This window comes from Anoplopoma fimbria, chromosome 6 (assembly GCF_027596085.1).
Source record: "Anoplopoma fimbria isolate UVic2021 breed Golden Eagle Sablefish chromosome 6, Afim_UVic_2022, whole genome shotgun sequence".
In the NCBI taxonomy this organism is placed as follows: Eukaryota; Metazoa; Chordata; class Actinopteri; order Perciformes; family Anoplopomatidae; genus Anoplopoma; species Anoplopoma fimbria.
This window is the reverse complement of record NC_072454.1, coordinates 22,355,551-22,372,435: the sequence shown is the minus strand read 5'-3', so window position 1 is coordinate 22,372,435 and position 16,885 is coordinate 22,355,551. Positions and strand designations below refer to the sequence as shown.

At 38.3% G+C, this 16,885-nt stretch overlaps 1 protein-coding gene, 1 long non-coding RNA gene, 1 other non-coding gene and 1 pseudogene across 4 annotated transcripts; 3 read left to right on the top strand and 1 right to left on the bottom strand.

The window, feature by feature from the left end:
• Positions 1 to 1,680: 1,680 nt before the first annotated feature.
• Positions 1,681 to 1,781, bottom strand: trnai-uau (transfer RNA isoleucine (anticodon UAU)). Its single transcript has 2 exons — positions 1,737 to 1,781; positions 1,681 to 1,716 (listed from the first exon to the last, which is right to left on the bottom strand). It is a non-coding gene; the product is annotated as a tRNA-Ile (tRNA).
• A 2,924-nt stretch (positions 1,782 to 4,705) lies between these two features.
• On the top strand, positions 4,706 to 7,652 carry LOC129092600 (transmembrane protein 229b-like). 2 transcript variants are annotated; one of them, XM_054600604.1, is made up of 2 exons: positions 4,706 to 4,894; positions 7,034 to 7,652. In XM_054600604.1, exons 1-2 carry the CDS (start codon positions 4,858 to 4,860, stop codon positions 7,501 to 7,503), a joined length of 507 nt encoding a protein of 168 aa, XP_054456579.1. In that variant the 5' UTR covers positions 4,706 to 4,857; the 3' UTR covers positions 7,504 to 7,652. The 2 variants fall into 2 exon arrangements, with proteins under 2 accessions (XP_054456579.1, XP_054456578.1); XM_054600603.1 differs by having other exon boundaries at positions 4,715 to 4,909.
• A 1,546-nt stretch (positions 7,653 to 9,198) lies between these two features.
• Positions 9,199 to 14,623, top strand: LOC129092353 (3-hydroxyanthranilate 3,4-dioxygenase-like; annotated as a pseudogene).
• Positions 14,624 to 14,778: 155 nt separating this feature from the next.
• On the top strand, positions 14,779 to 15,208 carry LOC129092354 (uncharacterized). Its single transcript, XR_008531257.1, has 2 exons — positions 14,779 to 14,858; positions 14,959 to 15,208. It is a non-coding gene; the product is annotated as an uncharacterized LOC129092354 (long non-coding RNA).
• The last annotated feature ends 1,677 nt before the right edge of the window (positions 15,209 to 16,885 follow it).

Sequence of the window (16,885 nt, the reverse complement as noted above, 5' to 3'; positions counted from 1 at the left end):
TCCTCGCTTGAACCGGAAGCCGTCTGCGCCGCCCTATTGACGACCACTGTCCCAAAGCTCTTATTTCAGCAATCGTAGGAAGACTAGCCGAGGAGCCATGAGCGAGGATGAACGAGAGCTTCCTTCGACGCTGCAGCCGAGCTCGTACTGATCTGATATAACTCATCATCACTGGAGTTTAATACCAGAGTGAAGACAGATCACAGACTGAATGGATTAAAAGTCAGAGAGAGTTTAAGAGTTTGCCTGTCTGTCAGTAGAAACACTTTTACATAATTTATCTTAATTTCCATTCATTCATATGAGGCTGATAATTCCTAAGCGTCAGGTTGATGAGTTATGTAATTCCAATTTACCCTGAAACATTGAGCCTAATAAAATAATTCAAGTGTTTAGGAGGAAACATAATCATATTCTGGATTATTTAATAATGACATCACAATCCCAATTTCAAAAACATACAGACGTTAATAATTCATAAATAAGACAAACGCATTTCGCTGGTAGAAATCAGTCCTGCGCTTATTAATATTAGTACAGTGATTTTGTTGTTTCATTATCAATATTAGTACAGTGATGATTACTTTGTGTCTTTATTAATATTAGTACAGTGATTATGTGTACAGACATAAAATCAAAAGTCTCTCCAGCTGTTAGAGCCGACTGACAGCTGATCCAGCCTGTGATTAGAATATCTATGACTTGAAGAATGTTTTTCCCGTGGCCTTCAATGAGTTTTGACATCTCATGTCTTTAATTATTTGTGAATGGTTTCACATCTCTAATGCAAGCCTGGTTTTGATATCTCACAAATTTAATACTCATTTTAGGCGGGAAAAGATTATTATATGATAAAAAATATGAAGTCAGCATATAACCTATACTGTAATGACATTGGATGTATTTTTCACCAAACTTTCAAAGACTTTGGATCTTGCATAGATGGAGAGATAAATGCCCCCATAGTTTTCCGTAGAGCGGAAATACCCCTTAAGAGTTTGTACTTTAAAGACTACTATGAGTCATATATTTGATACCATGTTAGTGCTATATGAGGATTTTGTTTTCAAGATTATCAAAAAATATAAATAAAAATAATATGTAATATTTGGTGAAACAAAATAAGGATTTCAATTGACATTATTATTATTATTATATTCCTTTATTGATCCCCATGGGGAAATTCAAGTGTTGCAGCAGCTCAACTACCAGACACAGACAATAAATACACATACTATACAACTACACAGACAATAAATACACATGACTATACAACTACACAGACAATAAATACATACTATACAACTACACAGACAATAAATACACATACTATACAACTACACAGACAATAAATACACATACTATACAACTACACAGACAATAAATACACATACTATACAACTACACAGACAATAAATACACATACTATACAACTACACAGACAATAAATACACATACTATACAACTACACAGACAATAAATACACAAATAAAGATAGAAATTTTTGCCCAATATGTTGTTGGGCAGACTTGGTGATTATTTGTGCCTTTCTATATTTCAAGCTGTGTATCTCTTGACTTATTGTTGTTTGCTTAAGTCCCAGTGGCAAACCCCAACAATTCCGTTGTAAATTGGATTTCAAAAGTTCGCTACTTCCAATTACACACGATATCAAAACACTGCTCCAGGTGAGGCTCGAACTCACAACCTCGGCATTGCTCTACAATGTACTGTCATATAAGTACCGCGCGCTAACAAAATAAAGATTGCGCCACTGGAGCTCACTGTGTCCACTCCGCAGTTGGGTTTTTAAGCACACATCAGCGTCATCTGTTAGTATACATATTGCATTGTATTCGTTTACTTCTTAAACGCTGTGGCAAAAACCTTCACACACAAACGTTTATGCTTACGTTAGTGTGAAATGATTGATGTGTCACACGAAAACATGTCCCCTGGGTTTCCGAGCAGAAAGTAAATTATACGAGCAGTGCCATAATGATACCAAATGTCAATTTACGCCTAAATAATTCAATTCAATTCAATTCAGTTTATTTTGTATAGCCCAGAATCACAAATTACAAATTTGCCTCAGAGGGCTTTACAATCTGTGCACATGAGACATCCTCTGTCCTTCCCTCACATCAGCACAGGAAAAACTCCCCCTAAAAAACCCCTTTAACAGGGAGAAAAAGGAAGAAACCTCTGGGAGAACGACAGAGGAGGGATCCTTCTCCCAGGATGGACAGAATGCAATAGATGTCATGTGTACAGAATGAACAGCATAACAATAAGTCAGTATGTACGGCGTTTTTTCCTTCAACGGTCATCCCCACTGTGGTAGTCCCGATCTTAAACATACATAACATTACATGTCTGTGGTTGTGCGTTCAATACAAAGCAAGTCTTCAGAGGCAAGAGGACACTCAGTCTTCAATATATCTATATCTTCAATATATCTATCATACTACCCCAAAGTTTTAACAATGACGAATGTAGCAAAGTGTCAAAAGTTTTAATTATTAATTCAAATTTGTATACTCTTCTCTCACATCTCATCTCACATCTTCTAACATCTCATCATGTCTTCTCAGCTGCTCACAACGCTTCATATTATCTTCTCACATCTAATCATATCATCACAACTTCTCACAACTCAGTATGTAATCTTATCTTCTCACATATTGTCATCTCTTCTCACATCTAAACACATCATTTCATCGTCTCACATCTCATCATCTCATTATGTCATCTCATCTTCTCACATCTCATCATTTCATCTTCTCAAATATCCTCACCTTATCTCATCTTCCCACATCTCGTCATCTCATCTTCTCACATCTCGTCATCTCATCTTCTCACATCTCCTCACCTTATCTCATCTTCTCACATCTCGTCATGTCATCTTCTCACATCTCGTCATCTCATCTTCTCACATCTCCTCACCTTATCTCATCTTCTCACATCTCGTCATGTCATCTTCTCACATCTCCTCACCTTATCTCATCTTTCACATCTCGTCATGTCATCTTCTCACATCTCCTCACCTTATCTCATCTTCTCACATCTCGTCATGTCATCTTCTCACATCTCCTCATCTCATCTTCTCACATCTAATCACATCATCTCATCTGCTCCCATCTCATCTTCTCCCATCCTATCATCTCTTATCTTATCCCATCTCATTATTTCATCTCATCTTCTCACCTCTCGTCATCTCATCTTCTAACATCTTATTATGTCATCTCATCTTCTCAAACCTCTTCATCACTCATCTTCTATAATCTAACATTATCATATCTATACCTGTTTCTTCTCATCTTCCCTCATCTCATCTCATCTTTGTTCATTTCAGTTCATTTTAATCTAATTTATGTGCGTTCAATTTACCACACTAGACCGACTCAACATTGATGATGAGTGACTTAAAAAGAGCAACAGGTGAAGGCTCTCTTGGCTCTCTGAGAAAGAAAACGCTAATTTACCTAACCAAATATTTTTGCTGACAATTCAACATCCAACAATGCAACACACACAGAGTCAGCCCGGCTCACCCATGAGCGAAGAGTCCGACCTTTGTCTGCTCGATAACTTTATGGTCATTGATTCCCGTACAGCGGCGCAGTCCCAAGCCCTGAAGGTGTGTTTGCTAGAATCACTGGACTCTGATCTAAAGGTCCGCCATTCATCGAACTGTTTTATTAGAGTACACACAGAACAAACACACAGGACACAGCAGTGGCACCATGTTAGGACTGACATCTGCTCCAAGAGACACTTTATGGCTGCACTGTACACTGTGCATGTGTGAAACTGTACCGGTACAGCTCAGCTTCCATATTTAGATAGTGTGTGTTTATATGTGTGCTGGCAGCTTCACGTGTTGGTGCTTAGTGAGTTAATTCTAGTTACTCATTTATTTTTATTGCAGATGAAAAAGCAGTTTAACAGTTGAACTTGCAGTAATAAAAGTTACCTTAAAAAAATGTATTTGGTAAAGTAAATAATCAAAATGTACGGACAATATTTACAATGAATAATAACCAATGAGAAACAAATTGTATTATTATATAATAATAATGAAAAATATGAATCAAATATTGCATTTATCTTATCAATCCATTAAATCACACAAACCTGACATTTAATGTGACAAATGCATTGAAATTAAGGCTCTACCTCTACAAAGGCACACAGTATCTCAACATCCAAACATGCAACTTGAACATATCACTCAGTTTTTGTCGTTGTTTTTGTTGTTAATTCATAAATAACCTTAAGAAACTTTTGAATTAGCTGAGTCTCGAATTTGTTTTAATAATAAAAAGAGATTTGAGGGACTGACAAATTTAAATATTTCACATGACAAACAATCTACTTAAATCTGAAATATTATAAACAAATATTTATCACAACTGCTGGTAGGTTGGGAACCAACATTTTTCTATCATCTATTAATAGTTTGAGAATATTTTGGGCAGCTTCCCGAAACACCCGGCCGCTGCAGTCCACTGATAACCCTTCGCCTTCGCCTTCACACATCTCACATATTCTATGTCTACTGTACTGCTCAAAAGAAACTATTCACGTAGCCACAGCCTCCCAATGGGAGATCAATACTGCACACAGAGGGTTTTGTGTTCTTCAGGTGGGTCCAGGTTTTAGATTCCCAGGTCTCTCCTTTTGGTTCATGACCTCAGCCTGTGACAGAGGCATCGCTGTGATAACAGGGAGCCGCTTAATGTTTAGCCCAAGATCCACACACTCACACACACACACATACACACACACACATAGAACACACACAGGGAAGCAGAAGGATTACAAAGGCACAGGGATCCATATTCTGACCAGGGGATGGAGGCAAGAAAGCTAAACGTGAGGAGAACGCAAGGTAGTAATGACCAAGGTGAGAATTATTACCGTGTTTAATTTATTATGTTAAGTTATAGTGGAAGGTCCACACTTTGAGGGTTAATATGTCGTCTGTTGCCGTTGCATCCTAATCTCGGTCTAAAGTCCGCCAAGTGATGGAGTTTGATTCAATTCTATTATGAGACTATTGTTTGACTATTTTTAGGAGAAATGGTTTACTGTCAGGGACGGTCAGCCAGTGGATTTGTTATTGGTAAATTGTACTTTGTTGTAGTGCAGAGAGACAACTTGTTGAAGATTCTCCAAGCCTTTAACTGGGCTAAACTGGGCTATAAGCCTGTTAATCCACAATGGAGCATGTGCACTGCGCTGTGTGTTGGTTGGAACATGACTGCACATACTCACTGAAGGCCCGTATTATAATGTTGAGAAGAAAATCTAGAATAAAGGGGAGCAAGTTTAACATACATTAACATATTTTGTTATGACATTTCAATGAATCCTTTAAAAAAAAAAAATGGGATCATAGAAATACTGTGTTTTCTCAATAAAGAGAGTGGTATAAGAGCTATGGCTCCACCCATTTAAAAGCAATACAAAAAAACCCATTAAAAATGAATTGTTTAGACTGGAGAATTCCGTGATTAACTTTGTCAATAATACAACTCTCAGTGAGCAAGGGTAACAATAGGGGGTAACGTTTTTATAAGAAAATACATCTCAGTATTGTAATTGTTGCAGTAATTCATAAACTTATTGTAAATTTTTCTTAGGGACCAGTTTTGATCACTTCAATGTCATTGTTGAATAAACACAAAAGTCGGAGGAACAATTTATTATCCCAGTACAAACAAGCCAATAAAATTCAAAGCACAGGATGTCAAGCTGCTATCGCTCCAAAAATAACTGACAGTTTTTTAAATACAGGGACCAACAACAGGCAAGAGCTACTGTAAATCAGTCATTAATGTTAATGTGAATCTATGTCATTACATCACTGTTAGCACAAAAGTAAAACAGCGCCATAGTTTGAATTATGATCAGCTGAGAAACATGCACCCTTTATTAATGTATCATTTATTAGATTTAAATGGTCAACAAATGTACTGACGGCAACACCTGTCAATGAGGCAATTTAGCATTTCCTGTATAGACAATACATACGTATCTACATAGTAGATGTAACTTAAGAAGTTTACTTGTTATTACAACTTAAAGGAGTAGTTGAACATTTTGGGACGTATGCTTATTCATTTTCTTGTCATTAGTTAGATGAGAAGATTGGCGCCACTCTCAAGTTTGTGCAGTAAATTTGTAGCTGGAGCCAGCAGCGGGTTAGCTTAGCATAGCATAACGATTGGCTCTGACTGGCTCTGTCCAAAGGTAACGACCTCTCAGCTCTTTTAAAGGAATACTCCACCCTTTAAATGATCATTTGTCTATCACTTACTCACACAGCGAAGAGAATGTTTTTCCCGCTGTGCCTCCTCGGTGAAAGGAGAAAACAAAAAAATAGATAATTCTTAGCTGCAAAACTATATCAGGACCTCTGTTTACAAACTCCAAAGTCCAAGTCTCATTTATCCAGAAGTATGCTCACTACTTCCCGAACACATCTATCTTCACTGAAAAGTATTGCATGGACGAGTAGCGTGCCTGTGCAGCGTGTGACTATGTGGAAGAACAAAGTTTTCTTCAAGAACTCATGGTAACGTGTGGTGCGTAATTGATATACAAATGGTCATTTTGGTGGTGAAGTTTTTCTTTAAAGCTCACTAATTACATGTCTGACATGTAATATACTACTGATTGTAAGTCGCTTTGGATAAAAGCGTCTGCTAAATGACTGTAATGTAATGTAATGTAATGTCTCATGTGTTTAACAAGTATAAAAATGACAATTTGTGGGTTTATGGGTTTTGTGTGTCAAACACAATTTTTTTGCAGGGTATTTTTTGAAGTGTTGTAGTTTCAGTGAGGTTGTTATGGATTCATTGTTTTACCTTATAATATTTAAAAACGTAAAGAACCTTTGCTAACTTTATCTAGAAGCTTGTAATTGTACCATCACATGTTTGTTTTTGTGAACATCCCTTTTGCAACATTTTGGAAATTTTTGTGCGCAAACGTTGTGTAAATAACAGCTTCCTTAAAACAGGGCCTGGTGTTGATGACGAAGCCCCAGCGGCACCGAGTCGTCCTCTCACTGCCGTAGCTCGTCTCTACGTGTACGCACTGCATGGCTGCCTCTGTGAGGTGGCCTTCACCGCCGTGTGGGACTGGTGCAGAACCCAGGACAGGAGGCTGGCGGGCCACAGCAGCCTGTGGGCGCTGCCCATGTACGCCATCGCCATCTACCTCATTGAGATCCTGAGAGCCCGTCTGCTGGCTCGCCGTCTCCCGCTGCCGGCGCGTCTGGCGGCCTACACCGTGTTCATCTACCTGTGGGAGTTCAGCTGGGGGGTGGGGCTGAGTTTGCTGGGGGCCTGTCCCTGGGACTATTCAGGTCACAGCTACAACCTGGGAGGACTGGTGACTCTGGAGTACGCACTGCCCTGGACTGTGGCAGGATTCATAGCTGAGCAGCATGTGATCGTGAACACTCTGAGGATAAGACTGCACAACTGAACTGGTAGCAGTCTGGAAAACTGGGCTTCCAAAAGCAACTACAAAGCATTTATGGACATTGTTTTGGACATTTTGATGTTTAAAAAGTTGGTGCACATGTTGCATATCCCTCAGTTGTGCCAGTAAATATGACACATTTTTCAACTCAATCTGTGAGTGTTTTTTTTTCCTTGCAGACTAAATAAGACAGAACCATTGAATGCTAGGAAAACTCTAAAGTTATAGTATGGCCTGTTGGGGAAATAAGCTAATAAGCTTTTTTGCTAGGAGTTAGATATTAGTAATATGGACACTGTTTTCATATCTGTACATTTAAACGAAGCAGCCAGGAGATCTGCTTAGCTTAGATTTGCTCATAGACTTGAAAAGGAGAGAAAAGTTCAGCTTAGACAAAACCACAGTGCTAAAAACAGCAAGTTGTGGTTTTGCCATAAACTGTATATAAGAAGTGGACAGGAGTAGTCTTGACGTCACCCATTGGTTTGGGACTGCCGTTATGAAGCCTTGAAGTTCAGCTTTATGTCCATGCCATCTTGACAATTTTTAACCGGTGAAGGAGGAGGAGTTTACGTCTCTGGTAGCGGCAGAAATCTGTCAATCAGAAGGAAACGGTCATCCCTAAATTAGATTCGGGCCTACTTTATGGTCTATTTTACTCTAAATGTGACCATAATTTACTAAATGAACATCATGCTTTATTGAAGAAGACTTGAAACTAGTGATTGAGACCATAAACTACAGTGTGCTCAAATTTGTTTACTGAGGTAAAAAATCAAGTTAGAAGTAGAGTCATTTTCTCAGGAGACTTCTAAACAATCTGACTTCTTTTTGCAACTGGAGGAGACGCCCCCTGCTGGTCAGTAAAGATAATGCAAGTTTAAGGCACTTTCGCATGTGGCTCCACTCTGCATAGAACCGGAGTTTGCAGCCTGAGTGTTACACTGAGACATTTGTGCTGGACTATAACTCAGCCAGGCGTTGTCATTCATTGGTGTGTTCCATTTCTTGATTGGCAATTTTCACTTCAGTGCTGCGTCAAATGCTAGTTGCCAATAAATTGTTGTGTGTCATGAAAATACCCCGTACCAAAAAAACACAAATTGTATTTTGTGAACAGTTAAGTGATTTGATGGCAAAGAGTCATCTTGCAAAGGGAGTGTCAGGTTTAGCATTTACATGGAGGTTTTCAGTTTTGTGTGTGCAGTTTTGAAAGCCGTTATTGTTTTGAGAAACGTGTGTTAACAATTGTGAAAAACTGTAAAAGGGACATTTTGTTTGGATTTATTTGGTTTATATACAATTTAATATAATAATAAACTCAATATCTCATAAAAGGTAGTTAGAACTTTGTTGTGCTCTATAAATTTACACGGAAAGATTTATATTAGGCTAAGACAAAAACTGCTTTATAAACTTTTGAACCCCAATGCGTTGCTATTCTAAAGCTATTTCAAACATTGTTTCTGTGCTTTTATGTTGCATGAAGTTCTGCATTACTGTGCATTGACTTGTCCAGGAAAAACTTGTTGACAGCCTGAACCTCAGTGTTGCAACAGATTCCAATCTGTCTGCAGAGTCACATCAGGACAACACTATGTTACCTATTATGACTGTGCAAGCAACCTTTCACCTGTTCTGGTGAGCTGAACTCCTCCCCCTTCAACCCTACATGCACTTCTGCATTCTGGACTTTCAGTGTAGTAACTTTGTTTAAACTGCTCAGAGCAGCAGAGTCAAAGAGGTTTAACACAGTCAGTTTGGAAAAATGAGCGACTCACCTCTTGTGAATGTGGAGAACTGGATTGCAGCTAACGAGAATGCTTTCCTGCCACCGGTGTGCAACAAGCTCATGTGAGTGGTTTCACTTTTCATATTAGCAACATTGTTGCTCTTTCTTGAATCAGTGTTTCACAACTTTAAAACTCAGATTTGAAAAAGTGTCAATGTACCAAATTGTGTTCAACACCTGTCTCACAGGCACTTTTCCCAGTTGATCATCATGTTTGTCGGAGGTCCCAACACCAGGAAGGATTATCATTTAGAGGAAGGGGAGGAGGTGAGAGAGAAGTACTCATTTCTTCTGTCAGTGATGATTTCATTTTAACCTTCAGTTCTCCATTTATCTGCTTTACATTCATAGCTCAACCTCACAGGTTAAGTCCAGATGAAATGTAAAAAACTTTTCTAAACCATTATTTAGTAATATGTGCAGACAGAATTACAAAAAGTAGATTGTTCATTTTAAACAAAGTATGAAGTGCGCTTAAGTCAGCTAGTACTGATGAATTACAACCAATAATATTGTCCTTTCATCAATAAATCTGCGTCTTTTAGCAACTAGAGAGGAAGCAACAAAGAGAGGTGTGTGGAGCCAACAGTCTCTAAGCCCGCCCACTTTTTAGTGGTCCAATCAAATGTCCAATCAAATATTTGATACTGGTCTTTCCCAACAAACAGGGCAAACTCCACCACTCACTATTGTTGTTAGCATCCTTTGTTGATACGTGGGTTACAATTTTAGACTTTTCTGCACCATCCTAGATATTTATGTAATAATGTCTGATAATGAAATGATGTAATCAAGCAGCAAAAATATATAATATTGACCCTTTTACAGTGTGTTTTCTGTTCTTGAAAGTTAATTGTAACATTTTGGTCATCTAAAAGGTCTTATTTAGCGTTCCACCGTCCTTTGCTCCACCCTTTCAAGATGGCGTCGCCTAAAAATCAGGATGGTGATGGCCAAAATGCCAGACTCGAGGCCTCAGAACCGTAGTCCACAAAACAATGGGTGACATCACAGGGACTTAGGTCCACCTCTAATATACAGTCTAATCCCCTGGAGTCATAAAAAGGCTCTATATAACTTATTTTTCACATATGCAGTGATACTTTCCAAGACGTTCTGTGTGTAAAACCTTTAATGTAATGATATTTTTTCTTCCTTTATAGCTGTTCTACCAGGTGAAGGGGGACATGTGTCTGAAGGTGATTGAAAATGGGAAACACAAGGGCGTGCACATCAAGAGGGAGAGGTAGCTCCTAATGAATCAGGATTTCACATTTACACTGCTGCAGTGCACCTTCATCAGTATAACGTGTGTGATGAACTTTGCCTCATCCACACTGTTTTGCTCCGACAATCTGCATTCCATTCTTTTCTTCCTCGTTCAGATGTTCCTGCTGCCGGCTCGGATCCCCCACTCCCCCCAGAGACAGGCCAACACTGTGGGACTGGTGGTGGAAGAGGCGGCTGCTGAAGAACCGACTGCCTGAGGTTAACTAGATCTCCTTCTCGTCTTCTCTCTTCTCTTCTCACATCTTTTTTAGCAGATGATAGCAGTGGATAGAGGACTAATAATAAAACTGACAAATGAACCAATTTTCAATTAAAGGAAATACAATTTTATTTCCTTCTTGTAAATTTACCACCTACATATTTAAGAATATCTTGAGTTACTTCTTGGAAATCAACTTTAAATTCAAAGACTATCTGAGGCTTTTCTGTGTAAATTTACCACTTAAATTTATAAGAATACCAGATTTTATTTCTTGTAAATTCTGCACTTTAATCTCAAAGAATAACTGAGTTTGTTTTTCGCAAATGTATGACTTTATAATCTCAGTGAATATCCTAGATTTTCTCGTAAATGTACGATTTTAATTTTACTAAATTAATTCCTCCTCCAACTCCGTGATTGTTTTTACCTTCAATGGCAATATTATGACATTGTATAGGACAAAGTTGTCAGAAATGCATTGAATCAGTGGACAAAAAGTCGTTCACTAAACTGGGACGTGCAATGCAAATAATCTCACTGTGTCCAAATAAACCATAGCATTCAGTGAAAGTAACAAACATATATATTTATATACAGCGGGTAAAACAAGTATTGAACACGTCACCGTTTTTCTCAGTAAGTACATTTCTAAAGGTGGTATTGACATGAAATTTTCACCAGATGTCGGTAACAACCCAAGTAATCCATACATACAAAGAAAACCAAACAAATGAGTTCAGAAATTAAGTTATGTGTAATAAAATGAAATGACACAGGGAAAAAGTATTGAAACACACTTACTGGAATTTATTTAATAGTTCGTACAAAAGCCTTTGTTGGTAATGACAGCTTCAAGACGCCTCCTGAATGGAGAAACTAGTCACATGTGCCATTGCTCAGGTGTGATTTTGGCCCCGTTCTTGAAGATTGTGGGCCTCTTCTATGAACTCTGATCTTTAGTTCTTTCCATAGATTTTCTATTGGATTCAAGTCAGGTGATTGGCTGGGCCATTCTAGCAGCTTTATTTTCTTTCTCTTGAAACCAATTGAGAGTTTCCTTGGCTGTGTGTTTGGGATCATTGTCTTGCTGAAATGTCCACCTCGTTTCATCTTCATCATCCTGGTAGATGGCAGCAGATTTTTATCCTTCCTTCAATTATATGAAGTTTGCCAGTGCCGTATGCTGAAAAACAGCAGTGCCATTTGACCTCCAAACATGGTGTGTATTATGGCATCCAAAGAGTTCAATTTTGGTCTCATCTGACCAGACTATATTCTCCCAGTATTTCACAGGCTTGTCTAAATGTTGTGTAGCAAACTTTAAACGAGCTTCAACATGCTTTTTCTTCAGCAATGGAGTCTTGCGTGGTGAGCGTGCATACAGGCCCCACGGCGGTTGAGTGCATTACTTATTGTTTTCTTTGAAACAATTGTACCTGCTAATTCCAGGTCTTTCTGAAGCTCTCCACAAGTGGCCCTTGGCTCTTGGACAACTCTTCTGATAATTATTTTCACTCTTCTGTCAGAAATCTTGCGATGAGCACCTGGTCATGGCCGGTTTATGGTGAAATGATGTTCTTTCCACTTCGGATTATGGCCCCAACAGTGCTCACTGGAACATTGAAGTTTAGAAATCCTTCTGTAACCAATGCCATCAGTATGTTTTGCAGCAATAAGGTTGTGAAGGTCTTGAGAGAGCTCTTTGCTTTTACCCATCATGAGATGTTTCTTGTGTGACACCTTGGCAATGAGACACCTTTTTTATCGGCCATCAGTTAGTGACTGAACCAGCTGATATTAATTTTCACTGACAAGGGGCAGGATTGCTTTCTAATTACTGATAGATTTCAGCTGGTGTCTTGGCTTTCCATGTCTTTTTGCACCTTCCTTTCCATGTGTTCAATACTTTTTCCCTGTGTCATTCCATTTTATTACACATAACTTAATTTCTGAATTATTTGTTTGGCTTTCTTTGTATGTATGGATTACTTGAGTTGTTACCGACATCTGGTGAAAATTTCATGTCAATAGCACCTTTAGAAATATATTTACTGAAAAAATGGTGACGTGTTCAATACTTATTTTACCCGCTGTATATATTTAAGATCTACAATAACATGAGTGTGTGCTGGTGCCTTCAGGTACTATGTGGACAACACCACCAACATCCTGTACGAGAAATGGTTTTACTGTCAGAATCTGGGAACCCAGCTGGTGCCAATAATCAAAGAGTAAGACATCTTCCCTTCTACTCACTTACAAACATTCTCGATCAGATCAGGTTATCTGTTTTTATGGCAGTTTGTCGTTGCAGGTTCATGGCATCAAAGCAGGCCAAAACAGGAAAGCCTGATCCAAGTGAGACATTTCTTGTGATTCCTGTAATAAATGTCTAATCTGGAGTCTGATCTCTGTCAGTTTTGAACTGGTGTCTTTGTGCTTGTCTTTGGGTGAGCAGGTGAAGTCTTTGTAGATCCCCCGTTCCAGCTGAACACCATGAACGTGATGTCCCTTTCTCGTTCAGGGACTGGTTGGACAGGCAGAGGCCGTCCCTGTCCAGTGGCAGTCCCATCGACATGTTCGAGCTCAGTTTGAGACAGAGGTACTGCGAATCACATCATCACATGGCTTTTGGTAAAGGTTTCACAGTTTCAGCTTCTTGTTTTATTAAATAAAATGTGTATTAGAATTATTTAATACTGAGCATCCGGCTCAAAAAAAAAAAGTAAACTATTTATCAGATAGATGCTGATTTATATAGTAGTTTTTGCTAATTTAGACTATTTTATTCAGGCAAAGCTGTTGTAGTTTTATCAATGATGCCCCAAATCCCACATTTCCCTCAAGGTGCTTTCTAAATATGTACAACATTGCCCTCCAATCCTTAAATCCTTGATTCTGATAGGAACTACTCTCTATTTTACCAACCAAGGTTTAAAGAGGAGATTCGTCATATAATTAGGGTATAACACATGCACAGTAAAACTGGTCTGCACCATAAACTGTAGATAAGAAGTGGACATATTCTTCCTTACCTCACCTGTTGGTTTGTTGACCACGGTTTTAAAGCCTCAGTTCGGAATTTTGGCCGTCGCCATCTTGGTTTTTGGCAACCAGTGGACCATATTTGGACTTCCGAAGAGTGACATAGTAGCCTACTGCAATGGCGAAAATTATAATTCTGCAATTATTGAAAAGCTCTTTAATGAAAAGACCATAAACAGATGCTTTATATTTGATAAAGTTCTGTTGCCATCCATTCAAGCGTACCTAAATAGCACCTGGGCAGACACCATCCCTGTTATTTCTAATGCTATCTATTGTAACCCTCCAACATGGCAGCTCCAAGTAAAACTTTGCATTTCTCTACCCCATAGCTTAAGGTTGTGTCCTGGCATTCACGCAATAGCCTCGTTTTAAACAAGGATATAAAGGAGAAACGTCAGGAAGAGCACCAAAAGAGACATGGACTAGATACCATGTGTATAGAATACACAGCAATTAAAGTTATTGTAACATGGAACATTTGCTTCGATATTTAATATTTTTTTGGGTTAAATAAAAATACGATTTAGTGGAGAACATGTTTATATTTTGAAAGTACTATATATTTATATATCTAAATATTACTGCCAATAGAAAAAAAGAATGGCAGAGTTTTAATTATTTAATCATGACCTGTTGACCTGGAAACATGTTTGAAAAAAAAAAGTTATTTGGTGTTCAGTATGGCATTATAGATAAAAACAAGTGACAGTGGATTTGATTGTTAATTAACAAGCTGCAGATGTTGATGGTGATGCTCTGTGCATCATGACAGGTGATGGTGTTTGGACCCGGGCTGACGGAGACGGCAGTGCGGCAAAGCGACGTGTGGATCTGGCAAATGGTAAGTTCACTAAATGTGCTTTTCCTTTCTGTAGCATCATACGTCCAACCAGTCCTGATCTGTCCTTGTCTTTATCTCATCGTCGTCTCCCCTCGTCTCTCAGGAGGGTCCTCCAGAGTTACTGTGAACGAGCAGGAGTTCAGTCTTTCTGCAGGAGACAGTCTACTCGTTCCTGAACAGAGCCAGTAAGTCAATTCTGTAATTTGGCTTCCTGTACATTCAGATGTGGTTTTAAAAGCGCTGATTTGGCAGTAATAACCTCACATATTGTTCCTTCTTCTGTAGGTACCAGTGGCAGAGAGATGAGGGGACTGTTGCCCTGTTTGTGGTCCAAAACCCTGAGCGGAAGAGACCCTGAACATCACATGCAGAGTCACGCACACATTACATAGTATTCTGTGTATGCGTGGAGAAGAGCTCAATAGTACATACAGGAAGTATAGTAAATTAACAGCACTTATTTTAGTTAAAAGCCTAATGCTTTGTACCTATTTTAGTATTAATAAACACTATGATCTATTCAAATTGAAAAAAACTGAAAATTAAATTGTAAATTGCCCTTCCAGTCCAACTGCCCCATAAACTGATACCTTATGTAGATTTTCTCTGGAACTGATCAAGTCAGGCTGTTCTAATACAACATTAGTAGCTATGCCTATGAAAGTCAATGCGCTGTAATTCCTAGATATCCCACCAAATAAATTTGAATGAAAACACTTTATCATAAACCACAATGTATAATGACACATAAAAACCAGGGCATTGCGTCTTCCGTATGTCGCGTGAAACGTGAAGTCATCTTTGATTTATTTGTCACGTGACTTCTTACATAAGTAATGCCACTTCTGTAGTTATTTTACCCAAACCAAGATCTCTTCTTAAACCTAACTAAGTACTTCATGATCGTTTCCTAAACCATTAGTATTTCACTATCTTTTACAAGCCAAAGGAATACTGTTGCCTAAACCTTACTAAGTTCAATTCAATTCAGTTTATTTTGTATAGCCCAGAATCACAAATTACAAATTTGCCTCAGAGGGCTTTACAATCTGTGCACATGCGACATCCTCTGTCCTTCCCTCACATCGGCACAGGAAAAACTCCCCTAAAAACCCCTTTAAGTATTTCACAATCTTTTTTCTAAACCATTCTTTCTTCACGATCTTTTAGGAAACCTAAGTAATTTTGTTGCCTTAACCTACCTTAGTTGTTTCCTTTGTTTATTTTGATAAGACTGTATGCATATTACAGAAATTGCCATGTGTTGCACTGGATTTCCGTTGGAAATCGCACAAAAAATGAGGAGTAACTTTTCCGTAAGATACCATATGAGCTGTTGTATGAGGATGCGCTGAAGTAAAAGGAGAAAATCTCTGTCACTATTATTAACCTCCTAAAAATGTAGCCCATGCGCCACAGTTACAGTCCCAGTATAAGAACCTGAAAGGATGGGTTAAGGCTTCAATAGGTTCTTACAAACAATCACCATGTTGTCAAATGATATCCATGTGTTACATGCCAAGTTCATCTTGACAGGTTCTCATCCAATCAATACCATGTATTTCTGATGGTCTATGACTGGACATGATTTTAGTCTGTGAGACGCACTTGGACGTCTTTTTCCACTGAAATATGAAATTGTTGTATATTGTTTGTATATTCAAGAAAAGTAACTAATGTACCAATGATCACTAAAGAGCTTATTAAATGTTGGAATAATAATTGATTTTGTTTTTAAGTGAATTCATGATTTAAGCGAACAAAATTATCACTCTCAGACCATTTACAGGACTTACCACGTTGCACACAGAACAGATTATCAAGTGGCAAATTGTCAGCGACTGTTATCTAGATTTGATAAGTGCAGAATGGAGAAATGCTTGTTCACTCACAGATATAACTCTAGTTTTGGAGTTTAAACTATTCACATGTCAGCTATTAAAGGAGCAGTGTGTGGATTTAGTTCCATCTAGTAGTGAAGTAGAACCCTGAACACTGGTCCTTTGCCATTAACTTTGGCCCATAGTTTGTATTTCAGTATCTTAACATTTATAGGAGACCGATTCTAAGTATTTAGTTTTGCGTTCAGTGACTATACAATCCAAATTCAAACAATGTCATGTTTTAAGCAATAGTATATTCGGATATACACTTATTCACTTTCTTTCTGCGATTTAGAGGAGAAAGTCCATTTCATTTGACTCAGGAGGTG

Bases quoted from the DNA above. Each gene is read 5' to 3' on its own strand.
- LOC129092600 (XM_054600603.1), top strand. From the start codon at position 4,858: ATGGAGGCAAGAAAGCTAAACGTGAGGAGAACGCAAGGTAGTAATGAC. The intron at 4,910-7,033 runs GTGAGAATTATT...TCCTTAAAACAG, and splicing joins GCAAGGTAGTAATGACCAAG to GGCCTGGTGTTGATGACGAA.